The 16,010-nt window shown below is 44.1% G+C and overlaps 2 protein-coding genes across 6 annotated transcripts in view; one reads left to right on the top strand and one right to left on the bottom strand.

Moving 5' to 3' along the window:
* Positions 1-16,010, bottom strand: part of LOC138854674 (piggyBac transposable element-derived protein 2-like) — a 185,706-nt gene that overhangs the window by 106,715 nt on the left and 62,981 nt on the right. The window lies entirely within an intron of this gene.
* Positions 1-16,010, top strand: part of Gmppb (GDP-mannose pyrophosphorylase B) — a 53,280-nt gene that overhangs the window by 9,950 nt on the left and 27,320 nt on the right. The window contains exon 1 of one of the 5 annotated variants that reach the window (XM_053798974.2): positions 7,956-8,113. The exons of 3 other annotated variants lie outside the window; for them this stretch is intronic. In XM_053798974.2, the coding sequence (XP_053654949.1) occupies positions 8,095-8,113 (19 nt within the window). In that variant the 5' untranslated portion in view covers positions 7,956-8,094. Of the gene's footprint in view, positions 1-7,955; positions 8,114-16,010 lie in introns of those variants that run through there. One more of the 5 variants, XM_053798975.2, reaches the window with a different exon arrangement.

The raw sequence follows: 16,010 nt of genomic DNA, 5'->3' as shown, positions 1-16,010 counted from the left end.
GTTTAGCATGTTAATGGAAACATTTCAAACCTAGGAAGAGAGTAGAGGCGAGGACTGGCAGTACTGACTGTTGTGTCCAGTGGTGGGAGGAGTGAAGCTTGTTTGACGATTGCATGTACCAGTGTAGTGACACCTGTCATCAGGCTAATCTGTGCCCTGACACCTGTCGTCAGAGCAGGCTGGTCTGTGCCCTGATACCTGTCATCAGACCAGGCTGCCAAAGTAGAACCACCATTGGTATGTCAGAACCACCCAGGTGTATGTCAAGCATTTGGCTAACTTTGCCCTCGGCAGGGCATTGCTTTTTAATACTTAAAATTATTGCTAAAGATAATCTTAATGAGCACTTCACGCAGGTTATATACACAGAGAGGTATGTATACTGTATCTGAGTGCATATACACCGAGACCATACATTCATCTTTAATTTTAGGAATTAAAGAATTCTTAATGTTAATGTATAGATTGATTGTGGCCACACTAACCCTGGTACAGTCGATATTATTTTTTTTTTTTTAATAAACTTTTGCCAATTTATTGTAACACATTTAAAAACCAATGTTTCAAATCAGGCACCTACCATACCCTAGAAGGGTTAGGCATGGTGTCGATCCCATATTATTATTATTATTGTTACATTCATGGGAGGGGGGTGCTAAACCCATAGGGGTGATAGAACGCACGCACGCACAGTGAAGACGCTTCGATAGTGAAAGTGGACACAAACCTGCTGAGGTGGACAGGAATGTTGACTTTTCCGTCCCTTGGTCTTATCTACTCCCCTCCCCTGCCCTCCTCCCATTCCCTACCTCCTGTCATACACCCCCTGCACAGTAATAATGTGTGTGTGTGTGTGTGTGTGTGTGTGTATACTTTAATCCATATTTTAGGGATTAAAGTATTCTTTGCTAGTGAACAGGTTATGTGCAGCCTTAATGACCCTTGTGTAGTTGAAAGACTTTTAACCCTGTTTAACCAATCAACTAACCTTTCCCTGACACGCCCTCATAACGTTCCCTTCCCCTGACACCCTCATAACGTTCCCTTCCCCTGGCACGCCCTCATAACGTTCCCTTCCCCTGACACGCCCTCATAACGTTCCCTTTCCCTGACACGCCCTCATAACGTTCCCTTCCCCTGGCACGCCCTCATAACGTTCCCTTCCCCTGACACCCTCATAACGTTCCCTTCCCCTGGCACGCCCTCATAACGTTCCCTTTCCCTGACACGCCCTCATAACGTTCCCTTCCCCTGACACGCCCTCATAACGTTCCCTTCCCCTGACACGCCCTCATAACGTTCCCTTCCCCTGGCACACCCTCATAACGTTCCCTTCCCCTGACACGCCCTCATAACGTTCCCTTCCCCTGGCACGCCCTCATAACGTTCCCTTCCCCTGGCACGCCCTCATAACGTTCCCTTTCCCTGACACGCCCTCATAACGTTCCCTTCCCCTGACACGCCCTCATAACGTTCCCTTCCCCTGACACGCCCTCATAACGTTCCCTTCCCCTGACACGCCCTCATAACGTTCCCTTCCCCTGGCACACCCTCATAACGTTCCCTTCCCCTGACACGCCCTCATAACGTTCCCTTCCCCTGGCACACCCTCATAACGTTCCCTTCCCCTGGCACGCCCTCATAACGTTCCCTTCCCCTGGCACTCCCTCATAACGGTCCCTTCCCCTGACACGCCCTCATAACGTTCCCTTCCCCTGGCACACCCTCATAACGTTCCCTTCCCCTGGCACGCCCTCATAACGTTCCCTTCCCCTGACACGCCCTCATAACGTTCCCTTCCCCTGACACACCCTCATAACGTTCCCTTCCCCTGACACGCCCTCATAACGTTCCCTTCCCCTGGCACGCCCTCATAACGTTCCCTTCCCCTGGCACGCCCTCATAACGTTCCCTTCCCCTGACACGCCCTCATAACGTTCCCTTCCCCTGACACACCCTCATAACGTTCCCTTCCCCTGACACGCCCTCATAACGTTCCCTTCCCCTGACACGCCCTCATAACGTTCCCTTCCCCTGACACCCTCATAACGTTCCCTTCCCCTGACACGCCCTCATAACGTTCCCTTCCCCTGACACCCTCATAACGGTCCCGGCCCCTGACACGCCCTCATAACGTTCCCGTCCCCTGACACCCTCATAACGTTCCCTTCCCCTGACACACCCTCATAACGTTCCCTTCCCCTGGCACGCCCTCATAACGTTCCCTTCCCCTGACACGCCCTCATAACGTTCCCTTCCCCTGACACCCCCTCATAACGTTCCCTTCCCCTGACACGCCCTCATAACGTTCCCTTCCCCTGACACGCCCTCATAACGTTCCCTTCCCCTGACACCCTCATAACGTTCCCTTCCCCTGACACGCCCTCATAACGTTCCCTTCCCCTGACACCCTCATAACGTTCCCTTCCCCTGACACGCCCTCATAACGTTCCCTTCCCCTGACACCCTCATAACGTTCCCTTCCCCTGACACGCCCTCATAACGTTCCCTTCCCCTGGCACGCCCTCATAACGTTCCCGTCCCCTGACACCCTCATAACGTTCCCTTCCCCTGACACACCCTCATAACGTTCCCTTCCCCTGGCACGCCCTCATAACGTTCCCTTCCCCTGACACGCCCTCATAACGTTCCCTTCCCCTGACACACCCTCATAACGTTCCCTTCCCCTGACACGCCCTCATAACGTTCCCTTCCCCTGACACGCCCTCATAACGTTCCCTTCCCCTGACACCCTCATAACGTTCCCTTCCCCTGACACGCCCTCATAACGTTCCCTTCCCCTGACACCCTCATAACGTTCCCTTCCCCTGACACGCCCTCATAACGTTCCCTTCCCCTGACACCCTCATAACGTTCCCTTCCCCTGACACGCCCTCATAACGTTCCCTTCCCCTGACACCCTCATAACGTTCCCTTCCCCTGACACACCCTCATAACGTTCCCTTCCCCTGGCACGCCCTCATAACGTTCCCTTCCCCTGACACGCCCTCATAACGTTCCCTTCCCCTGACACACCCTCATAACGTTCCCTTCCCCTGACACGCCCTCATAACGTTCCCTTCCCCTGACACGCCCTCATAACGTTCCCTTCCCCTGACACCCTCATAACGTTCCCTTCCCCTGACACGCCCTCATAACGTTCCCTTCCCCTGACACCCTCATAACGTTCCCTTCCCCTGACACGCCCTCATAACGTTCCCTTCCCCTGACACCCTCATAACGTTCCCTTCCCCTGACACGCCCTCATAACGTTCCCTTCCCCTGACACGCCCTCATAACGTTCCCTTCCCCTGGCACGCCCTCATAACGTTCCCTTCCCCTGACACCCTCATAACGTTCCCTTCCCCTGACACACCCTCATAACGTTCCCTTCCCCTGGCACGCCCTCATAACGTTCCCTTCCCCTGACACGCCCTCATAACGTTCCCTTCCCCTGACACACCCTCATAACGTTCCCTTCCCCTGACACGCCCTCATAACGTTCCCTTCCCCTGACACGCCCTCATAACGTTCCCTTCCCCTGACACCCTCATAACGTTCCCTTCCCCTGACACGCCCTCATAACGTTCCCTTCCCCTGACACCCTCATAACGTTCCCTTCCCCTGACACGCCCTCATAACGTTCCCTTCCCCTGACACCCTCATAACGTTCCCTTCCCCTGACACGCCCTCATAACGTTCCCTTCCCCTGACACCCTCATAACGTTCCCTTCCCCTGACACACCCTCATAACGTTCCCTTCCCCTGGCACGCCCTCATAACGTTCCCTTCCCCTGACACGCCCTCATAACGTTCCCTTCCCCTGACACACCCTCATAACGTTCCCTTCCCCTGACACGCCCTCATAACGTTCCCTTCCCCTGACACGCCCTCATAACGTTCCCTTCCCCTGACACCCTCATAACGTTCCCTTCCCCTGACACGCCCTCATAACGTTCCCTTCCCCTGACACCCTCATAACGTTCCCTTCCCCTGACACGCCCTCATAACGTTCCCTTCCCCTGACACCCTCATAACGTTCCCTTCCCCTGACACGCCCTCATAACGTTCCCTTCCCCTGACACGCCCTCATAACGTTCCCTTCCCCTGACATTTACCTGGATACCACCTGCCTACCTTACACTTACTAGTTGATGAGAACATCAGGTATAACGTCTCATTTGACAATAATCTTATGAGATTTCCAACGCTGGTTTCTGAACGTTCCCTCTAAACGTAAGAACAATACTTTTTGTGTAAAGCGTATATTTAACCTCAAATAAGCTAGTTAAAAAGATGCGGCCTCGACATGTTCGGCAACGCGGTTAACGAGCAGCACTACGAGACGTTGAAATGTGCACGAGTGTCACAGTGGTGCAACATCTGTTGCAGGGAGAGAGGGGGAGTGTGCATGCCGATGGTAAGACAACAGAAGACTTCAGCGGCATACTGGGAAAGTCCAGTTTGATAGCACCACAACACCCTTACCCCAACTATCCATCCAGTTCTCCTCCCTTCCCTCCCTCAGTCATCTCTCCTATACACAAGTGTAGATTGCGTGGATAATGGCACTGGCGGGACGGTCTGGGATGTCATAAGTTTCATTTTGACCTGTCATGATTGTATTAGTGCCTCTCCCTCTACCACATATCTCCTTTTCTCAGCATGTAACTAACTACAGTTCTTATGGAAGAAAGCCTTCTGTTTGACGATATCCTCATCACTCAGCTCGCCCACTTAACTACAAACAATGGCACTGTTGAAAAACAGTCAAATGTGTGACTGTTTAAGTCGCCTTATATTGCTGAAGCCTCGCGCTCTGGCTGCCCGCTTTCTTTGAGTCACGTTTTATGTTATCGCCATTTATATTTATAGTTTTTTCCTTTGTGGTATATTATAATTTAGTATTTTTTATGGATTTTGCCTGATGAAGTAACAGGAAACGCCCTGTGTGATGGAATATGACAAGAGCCCATCCTATGTGACGGAATATGACAAGAGCCCATCATATGTGACGGAATATGGCAGGAGCCTATCCTATGTGACGGAATATGGCAGGAGCCTATCCTATGTGATGGAATATGGCAGGAGCCTATCCTATGTGACGGAATATGGCAGGAGCCTATCCTATGTGACGGAATATGACAAGAGCCCATCCTATGTGATGGAATATGACAAGAGCCCATCCTATGTGACGGAATATGGCAGGAGCTATGTGATGTAGTTTGACATGAAACAGCTTGTTCCACAATATAGTTTTCACATAGAACAGGGAGTCCATGCACTGCGGATGTACGGAAAATTTCTAGAGGGTTTATGTTAAGTTAGTTTATTTTACAAAGTAAGAGCTATGATCCTATTTCAGCTCTACTTTACAAAGCAACAGCTGCTATCTTCAGCTCATTGTATTACAAGTCAAAGGAGTATTATTCCACCTCGGCTAACGTCAAAACCTGGCCCTTAGCAATATCATTAGGATATAATTAAATTTCACGTGTGTTCTTTATATATTATGCACCACGGATACACGAAACGTACAAAGGTTTTAGCGCTTATTTATGTTTATAGGTATATAGTGTACAATACTTGAGTATTGTACACTGTGAATAATATGACACTTGTCTGACACAGCAACACTTGGTATCTTGGTACAAGGCAGGTCTTCTGCAACTCCTTTGCAAAACAGTTGTTTAGCATGACCTACTCCCACTCGTGGGCCACGCTCACTTGTGACATCAACTCCAGCTGCTTCATCTCACCTCTAGTTTGACTAATCGCGTGCTTATGTTTTAGGCTTCAGGGACTGACCACCTTCCACTGAGGGTGATGGACTGATCACGTCAAAAGTAATTCTACTGCTTGTAGTATTATATTCACATGTACTCGACTGAATAAGCCTGTTTTACAGGAGTAATGTTTCAATAATATAAGATACCCAAGTGTTGCAAAAGTGTCTTATCAAGCCATTGCCTTGATGAAGCTCAACCTAGAACGACATAGTGTCTAAATAAGACGCGTAGGAACCTGTCTCATATACGAGTCGGTCAAAGAATGAATGTGCATTATTGTAGCCTTGTACATAGTAGTGTGGCAGTAAGGCGCTCCTCAAAACCTATAGAGCTGTATGACCCTAGTGGGTTTAGCGCTTCATTTTGAGTATAATGAACCCTATATAGCATCTTTCCTGACTCCTTGCCTCCAGGGTCTTATCGTGTCTATTCTTTACACTGTGTGTAGGTTTACCTCTGCCAACTCTTCATCTAGTGCATTCCCGTTACTGCACTAAAACTGAAAAATATAACAACTGAGCATTCCTGTGGCTCATCTGTGTTTTGAGCTGTTAATAGTGTTCCCAGGCTTCCTCTTCGCATCTTAGCCTATATATTTTGCACTGTATAATTTTCCTGAGTACTTTGTATGTCACGATCATGTCCTCCCTGGGCCTTTTTTCTGGTAGATTAAATTCATCAAGTCTCGCTTCAGGGTTCCATCCCCTTCCCTCAGTTCCGGTACCAGTCGTATTGAGAAACTTTTTATATTTTAGTTTGTATGCTTGACCAAGTGCGGGCTATTATATCAAACTTTTTTGGTAAGGTAAGATTTCTTTGGACTTTTAACCCCGGGGAGGGTTAGCCACCCAAGAAAGTCAGTGCGTCATCGAGGACTGTCTTATTTCCATTGAGGTCCTTGAATTCTGTCCCCCAGGATGCGACCCACAACAGTCGACTAACACACGTGACAGCAGGTGTAAGGAAATATGCCCAATGTTTCCATCCGTGCCGTGAACTGCTAACGCTCAGTATGATTTGAGTGCGTTATCAGTCGAACCACGGGACAACCTTTGATTTTAAATAGGGTGGTAAACCTGCTATCATATCTTGTGTGATATTGTTTACCGAGTGGAATGGTTAGCCAGCGGGAGGTTCGTCAGGTGACCAAATTTTCACGGGAGTCGAAATGTGGCTGAGAACCAAGTCAGGATGCCCCCCCATCCCCAGTTTTTGACAAAATACCACGGTTATCAGATGTCGGGTCTGTATGCTCCAAAGAGCCTATTGTGTGATGTGTATAATGTTCTAAGTGAATCATTGTTACCTGGATACCTGGAGGTTACCTGGAGGTTATTCCGGGGATCAACGCCCCCGCGGCCCGGTCCATGACCAGGCCTCCCGATGGATCAGGGCCTGATCAACTAGGCTGTTACTGCTGGCCGCACGCAGTCCGACGTACGAGCCACAGCCCGGCTGATCCGGCACTGACTTTAGGTATCTGTCCAGCTCTCTCTTGAAGGCAGCCAGGGGTTTATTGGCAATTCCCCTAATGCTTGATGAGAGGCTGTTGAACAGTTTTGGGCCCCGGACACTTATGGTGTTTTCTCTTAGTGTACCAATGGCGCCCCTACTTTTTATTGGCGGCATTTTGCATCGCCTGCCCAGTCTTTTACTTTCGTAGGGAGTGATTTCTGTGTGCAGATTTGGGACCATTCCTTCCAAGATTTTCCAAGGTAAATCATAGGTTCTCTAGTTTAATTTATAATGCTGATGTTATATTCTTTAAATAAGCTTCTGGTGATATGCTCGGTGTAATGCTTACTCTCACACCTTCATCCTTGCATGTTGTCTGAAGCTTCTCATCTGCTAGTTTGTGTACATAACTTTTTCTCTTCTATCTATTCTGCCCCCTCTTCTGTGTTCCCTCACTCATTGTACATCTTGCTTGCTACTTCCTCCTCACCTCCACCATTCAGTACCAAGAGGTGTCATGGATTGTAAACGTGGCACCGCCGCTCACAGCGGGAACCACCGCAGGGGTCACGCAGTTTCCTCCTTCCAACCAGCATTAATAACACTCAAAATGAAACAGCAATTTGGAGGGGTAAGGGTAAAATAATGCTTAACCAGAGATTAGTTTTCTGGTGTTGATGGAAATATACTGGAAGATGTGGCGGTGTATGGCAGTGTATTGCAGCAGCCACGTCGGCGTGTGTAGTGTAGTGTCAAGTGAACTGTTGGTGAAGGTGGCTGTCTGTCTGGCTGCCTCAACCTACACACTTACTACACAACAAACTATTACCTCACATCATCTCTCTCTACCATGGGCTTTGGCGGTAAAGGTAAATTTGTCGTCTAGGATAAGGTAGTGTAATTGGTGGTAAATTTTAGTGCTGTTTGAGGTGTTATAAGAGGTCATATGCTTCTAGTATATATAGAGATGTGTATGCTCAGTCATATACGGAAACTTTTTAATTTTAACGGTCAGAATATAGTGTACAGGTGAACTGCGGCCTAAATGAACGTTTCCCAGTCAATAGGCCTTAAACCTAATTAATTATTTGTGGATTTTTTTTTCATAGCTACACCCATCAGCTGACCTCAAGTTGACCTGACCTTAAAAGGGTGTGTCGTGTTTTTTAACCAGACATTCCGAACTTCTTTTATAAAGCTATGATTCTTGTTACAAAACAAACATATATTTGTATTAAAATCGTGTAAATCCAGGAGCACGAAATCAGTTAATTTAGTATATAATAAATTTAGGCAGACCTTCGCTTGTGTTTTTCCCAGGGCAGAAATCTTTTAATCTTTCATTTTATCATTAACATCCTTGCTATTCTGTTATGACCCTAGCGGGTTTAGTGCTTAGTTATGATTGCAGTAGTAGTAGTAGTAATAATAATATTATTATTATAATAATAATATAATAACCATTCCATGGGAAAAAAATGTGGAAATTGTTGATTTAGGTGATATTAATGATATTTATTTTGCCTAATTTATATTTTTTATTGCGTAAGTATTACACTGGCAACAGTTACATTTTGGACAAATACGCAAGAGGCTTTTTGATTAATTAAATTGAAAAGTAACTTACTTAATAATCCCACTAACCCTAACTTAGACCAGCCTTACAATTGATGATTAGGTAACACTAGGTTAGGTTATACAAAAAATGTATTTCTTCAGTAAATCAAAATTATAAATATATAAATTATATATAATAGTATTTATAGTGCATGTTAGGTTCATTCTTAGGTAAACATAAATCTACAAGGAAATCGGGAACTATTTGCAAAGAAAAAATCAGCCTGAGACTTGTAGCAATAAGGTACAACACACTACTCGAATTACTATACCGGAATAATAATCATAATTATTTATTTCAACCATCGGCCATAATCTTGATCATTATGATTGTCATCTTGTAGAAGCCTTAAATTCGTTAGTCATACGTCGCTTTTGGCAGTCAGGTTTGATTCAAGGAAGAGGATGGCTCCAGCTACTCGTATCAAAAGCGTATCACCAGCATCAATGCAGTCTTGAAAAAGTTTGGTGATTGTGGGCAGCCATGAAGGAGAGTTGCTTCCCTAATGACTCAATTCATTGATTGCTTGAACAAGCACACTAACTTCTCTGTTATGTGGGTTCAAAGTTAGGGTTCAGGATACGCTCAGTGCACCATAGTAAGCCCAGTTATAAAACCAGTACACTATAATGAGCCCAGTTATAGAGCACATTCTCCCCACCAAGAGGAATGCACAGTCAAAATTCAACAGTAACTATTTTTCCTGGGTCACCTCGATGCCAGACATCCAGGTCAGCTTTTGTAATTTGCTTATTTATATTTAATGTAAGTTTTTATAGGTTTGTTACCTAACTCAATAATTTAACCCTCGTCTTAACTCCTGAAAGACAGAATTAGTGGAATATAACTGAACTGGAAAACAGGAATAAAGGGGATATAAATGACGTGCTAAAAGAATTTAACTAGGACAGGATTTGCAGCAATGGATTAAAGTTGGACGAATATAGATTTATAAATGTTATAAATGTTAAACCTAAAACCCAATCTAACTTTATTATTTTTTAAATACACTACCTAACAGAATCACTACCTAACTGAATGCAACCATATGACCTGTCTTTGTAATACTCACTTGTGCTTTATAGTTATCTGTTTACATTAATGTTTTATCACTGATTTCATCATTGCTTAGTAGCAGCGCTGTATAGTCCTTGTGGCTTAGCGCTTCTTTTTGATTATAATAATAATAATAATCATTGCTTAGTTAATCTTAAGTTAATTTTAAGCCAGCCCGTAATGCTATGCATAGTATAAGTGGCTTTGGCATACTGCTCTTATCTGTATTTTTTTTGTACCTCTGTATGTGTGCACAAATTGGAAATAAATAAATAAATAAATAAATAAATAAAGGATATGGCTTTATGACCCTAGTGGGTTTAGCGTTTGGTTTTGATTATTAAAACATACAGAAAAGTAGCAGTTGTAGTTGTAAAATTTAAAACTACGACCTAGTAGCGCCATTGAAGCAAGAACTGAACGTAACATACCCCTTTTAAGTTATTTGACGTCACGTCAAAATGAAAAGGAAATTAATTTGCATTAGCCTAATCCAAAAATTTTTTTTCACAGGCTTAGATTAGGTAGAAATCAAGAACCAGAAATTCGTGTGAAAACACGCGTCATAAAGGGCAAAATGCTGTAACACTTGTTGCCTTTGTGACTTTCTAGGATGATGCTACTTCAAGGTGATGAAACATTTCCATTCACCAGCATCACGCAGATTAATGGTGAAACGTTCTTCACCAAAGCAATTGAATTTACCTTTTCCCTTCCTTGATTCTAACTCGAAATACTACTCACTTTCCTAAGATCCTTGCTAGTGTAGCACTTAACCATAAATATGATAGGGATTATAATAGTAAAATATACATAGGTGGATTCTACGTGCAACTAATTGTTTATGAATTAAGAAGAATGGGTGCGTGACTCCCTCTCAGCCCAATAATATGCATTTATATAAAATTATAGAGCATGCAACAAACTACTGTATCGTGTTCATCTCCACTATATTTATGATCCTACTATTTGTAGAATTATCGCTACGTTAGTGAAGATAAACTATTCGCATCTGCAATTTATGCCGGTCTGTCATACATCTTTGGCTGTTCACTCACTCTTCCCGTACTCTTCTCCTTCAATCCGTTTAGCGCTTCTTTTTGATTATAATAATCTCCCTCTATCATGGTAAGTCTAGTGCTTAAGTCTTTCCTGGGTTTTATTTCATTATCGGAGTTGCGGCTCTACTATGGGCTAGCGCTGCCTCTCGTGAAGTAGGAGACGAAGCTATCTTTTTTTTTCTTGATCGCGTGATCCAAGGACGACTGCTGGAGATTGCCACTATTATTATAATGTGCAATTCTAGCTACCATCATAGCAAACCTACCATGTCCGCCTCGTATGCTCTAGCTTCATACACCCAAAATGCCTTACAAGCGACCCAAGGATTTGGTTCCTTTCATCCCATTGTCCTTTGCATTCAACACTGGTTATAGTTCTTTACTAGGGCTGAGGCCACTGTTGTTAAGTCTTTGCTCTGCATTCAGGGCCCTTAAGGAGCACGTACGTAAGTTCGCATTTACTTTGTTTTGTAATCTATCTGAAGTAAGGTGAAATCTAGGATCTATCTTTAAGTCATGATATAACTTAACAAATCTTTGATGACAATTGTTCCACAATTGTCATCAAAGATTTGTAAAGTTATACCATGAATTAATTAACCTTACGAAACAAAGGAAATGAAGTAGTAATTATGGGCAAGGTAGATCATAGCGGAAAAATGAACACATTATTAGTAGACCGGGAAAGTTGCGTGCCTCTTAAATTTTCTGTAAAGGTGTTTGTTCTTTTCCAACTGTAAAATTAAACTCCTTCGAGCAAGTTTTAATAGATTTAAATCGTAGTAGGTTCTTGGCGTTCTTTATTTACATTGTGACAAGAATGAGACACGTACAGAGAGTAGTAGTCAACAGAGTAAAGTCCGAGGCAGCTACGGTGAAAAGCTCTGTTCCACAAGGCACAGTACTTGCTCCCATCTTGTTCCTCATTCTCATATCTGACATAGACAAGGATGTCAGCCACAGCACCGTGTCTTCCTTTGCAGATGACACCCGAATCTGCATGACAGTGTCTTCCATTGCAGACACTGCAAGGCTCCAGGCGGACATCAACCAAATCTTTCAGTGGGCTGCAGAAAACAATATGAAGTTTAACGATGAGAAATTTCAATTAATCAGATATGGCGAACACGAGGAAATTAAATCTTCATCAGAGTACAAAACAAATTCTGGCCACAAAATAGAGCGAAACACCAACGTCAAAGACCTGGGAGTGATCATGTCGGAGGATCTCACCTTCAAGGACCATAACATTGTATCAATCGCATCTGCTAGAAAAATGACAGGATGGATAATGAGAACCTTCAAAACTAGGGATGCCAAGCCCACGATGACACTCTTCAGGTGACTTGTTCTATCTAGGCTGGAATATTGCTGCACACTAACAGCACCTTTCAAGGCAGGTGAAATTGCTGACCTAGAAAATGTACAGAGAACCTTCACGGCACTAATAACGGAGATAAAACACCTCAATTACTGGGAGCGCTTGAGGTTCCTGAACCTGTATTCCCTGGAACGCAGGCGGGAGAGATACATGATTATATACACCTGGAAAATCCTAGAGGGACTAGTACCGAACTTGCACACGAAAATCACTCACTACAAAAGCAAAAGACTTGGCAGACGATGCAACATCCCTCCAATAAAAAGCAGGGGTGTCACTAGCACGTTAAGAGACCATACAATAAGTGTCAGGGGCCCAAGACTGTTCAACTGCCTCCCAGCATACATAAGGGGGATTACCAACAGACCCCTAGCAGTCTTCAAGCTGGCACTGGACAAGCACCTAAAGTCGGTTCCTGACCAGCCTGGCTGTGGCGCGTACGTTGGTTTGCGTGCAGCCAACAGTAACAGCCTGGTTGATCAGGCTCTGATCCACCAGGAGGCCTGGTCACAGACCGGGCCGCGGGGGCGTTGACCCCCGGAACTCTCTCCAGGTAAACGTTTCGCCAGCCAGTGGCTTCTTCAGTCCAATACAAAGAACGGTGGAAGATGAGCTTGAGGTAATCAGTCCCTCAGCCTGGAGCTGATGTATTCAGTCCGTTCTTTGTATTGGATTGAAGCCACTGGTGGGCGAAACGTTTCCTCAGTAAAGATTCCCAAATGTTGCGTGTCTTATTCTTTAAATGGTTTTCTAAATCATTTGCATCACATCGTGACACAAGAGAACTTAATTAGCATTGATTGACTCAGACCTGCTGTCCAACCATAATTAATGTACTGTTTTTGCTAATAACTCCCAAAGTAACAATTTGTACATGAAACATTTCGTGGTGTACAAGATTGTATGTCCTGTAAAATACAAACTGTTGCCGGGGCAGCAATCAATCACCTGAGCCCAGGTATGTTTAGCCCCTTAACTATAAAGCACAGTTACACATATAATGATAAAACGTGGTAATATTTATCTGTTCTTAATCATTAAATCTGTTAAATATTTGCATTCTGGTAGGATTAGTGATCTTTTCTCATTAACATGTGCGGTAGCATTTAAACCTCGCAAATTTCTACTTACATTCTATATACATTAATCGTTAGTATTCTTTACTAATGTATTTCTTTATAGTTCATATTCGTTATATTTTCTTTCCAATTTGATCTCGACCGTGAGGACGTTTATTCTCAGAACCCTTAAATACATTTATTAACCTATATGGCGCGTCAAGGAATCTTGTTCAAGAAAATATTAAGAGATTTGACGTGCTAGTGTGTGAACAAGATAATATTTATGAAGGGAATGAGGGAAAAGCCCTGTTATCTGAACTGGAGTCATGGAAGTGGTAAGTACAGTGCCTGCAAAATAGTGTTACTTAAAGTTGCTGCAGTTCAGACGGTTTATAAGGATGGCTGGATGGTCGTGAAGGGCTCTTGAACCAAGAACCTTACCCTTCCTCGGATCAAAGCCGATTACCTTCCATTCGTTAGGCGCTGTTTCACACCTGAGAGTTTAGCGCTTCGTGAATATTACCAGAATCTATTCTCTGGTGCTGTCATCCCCACGATGAATAAACTAACCGCTTCAGCGGTAATGTTTGATAGACTTTCCCCCAACCTCTCAGCAAATTCTCTGCCCTTTCTACTAACAAAGTAGCTCCTTGAACAATATGTCCTCTCTCTTTGCTTCATCCATTTCACGTGACTCAAGGTGATGAGAGACAGTGTTGTAAGCGCAGCAGCAGTAACATTGTACGACACCCTCGTAAGTCCTTGGAGGTGACTTGACTAATTTCCAGCCTCGCTACAGATTTGTTGTACAATATTTGCTGGCCATCATTGTCCAGCCCGTCCTCCAAATGCAAGTTCGTTTTCGAAAGTTTTACACCGCTTAAAACTGTTAAAGATCTAGGATGGGCCAATATGAAATATTAGTTTTACGTTACTATAGTTGGAGGAAGGGAAGGGAAGGGCAGTCAAGCAGTGTTGAAGTCACGAAACAGTTTATAAAAGTGTTGAAGTCAGGAAACAGTTTAAGGAAAGAAACTCGCATGTTGAATGGGTTTTACGGTATTCTTTCATTAATCCGTGTTGCATCGATGTTGAAGTTAAAATAACAAAAAAATATATATATTACTGAATTTAATTGAAGGTATTGCATTCCATCATTGTTTCACAATGATGGCATGCAATACAGTAACATGTATATTCCATATAGTTTACTACCTCCTCCCTCCCTAGGATGCCAACCACAATCGACTACATAGATACCTATTTACTTCTAGGTGAACAGGGGCAGCAGGTGTAAAGTGATTTGCCCAGAAGTCTTGACTCTTCAGGAATCGAATCAGACCTTTCAGTAAGAACCAAACTCTTTACCATTGAGTCAGTCGCTTAATAAATTCAGACGTTTGAATTACTGAGAATGCGTCAAGTCAGCGCCGTTGTCGTAGGTACAACCGTTGGTGCTGGTCGTTGTTGTCGAGTTACCATCACTGCTGCCGTGGCGGTGTGATAATCCGGGGAGGGTGAAGGGGCTGTGCATGCGAATACGATAATGATACCGACAAGCTGATAAATAAGATACATGTGCAGCAGTTGGGTATCTTTATTCGGAAACGTTTCACCTACACAGTAAGCTTCAATCGATTGTACACGAATGTGTCTAATTTTCTTCTTTAGTCAAGCTGTATAGCCCTTGTGGCTTAGCGCTTCTTTTTTATAATAATAATAATAATAATCTTCTTTAGTCAAGTACAGAGGAGGCAGTAGAGATGTAGAGACGATGTAATCAGTCCACCCTTGAAGATGTAGTTTTGAGGTTGTTAGTCCTCAGCCTGAAGAGTTTTTCTCCATAGTGTGGAACAATGTGAAGTTTCAGCCTCACATTGTTCCACACACTGGAGCAAACTTTTTTCCAGGCTGAGGGACTAACAGCCTCAGAACTACGTCTTCAAGGGTAATTGGCTGATTACATTGTCTCTACATCTCTACTGCTTCTGCTGCCTCCTCTGTACTCTACTGAAGAAGCTCACTGTGTAGGCGAAACGTTTCCGACTAAAGATACCTAACTGTTGCCCATGTCTTACTTAATGAGCTATGCATATAGAAAGGTTTTGGGAAAGGGGGAGGCATGTGAGTAGAGAGGGGGGTGGGAGAATGGGGGTTAGTAGGACTCCCATACTGCTAGATACAACACCAGGAAAATGAAGGTAGACAGTATATCAGATATCTCCACACCTGGTCGTTAAGGCCCCACATTCAGGTGGACGGGCAGGTGGCAGGAAAGCATTAAACTTCAGGTCTCTTCAGAAAATGCCTCTGAACCTACACCTTTTCCTTGTAACCGAATATTACTGCTGGTACCTTTAATGATGGTTCGTCAAACTTTATCATACAGCCATTGATACAAAGTATTCTGGTGTGAGCGTGCTTATAAAAAAATAATTGGAAAAAGCAACTTCAGTACTTTGCCGGAACTTTGATATTCCTGTATACAAGTGGATCTTGGTGCACTTCTCTATATACGTTATAGAGATTAGGTCTAATGCAGATTAATGCAAGTTGCAATTAGAACGAAGTAAAAAAAAAGTTAAAATG

The sequence above is a fragment of the Cherax quadricarinatus genome, chromosome 66 (genome assembly GCF_038502225.1).
Source record: "Cherax quadricarinatus isolate ZL_2023a chromosome 66, ASM3850222v1, whole genome shotgun sequence".
Lineage (NCBI taxonomy): Eukaryota > Metazoa > Arthropoda > Malacostraca > Decapoda > Parastacidae > Cherax > Cherax quadricarinatus.
This window is presented reverse-complemented; position numbering and strand designations above follow the sequence as displayed.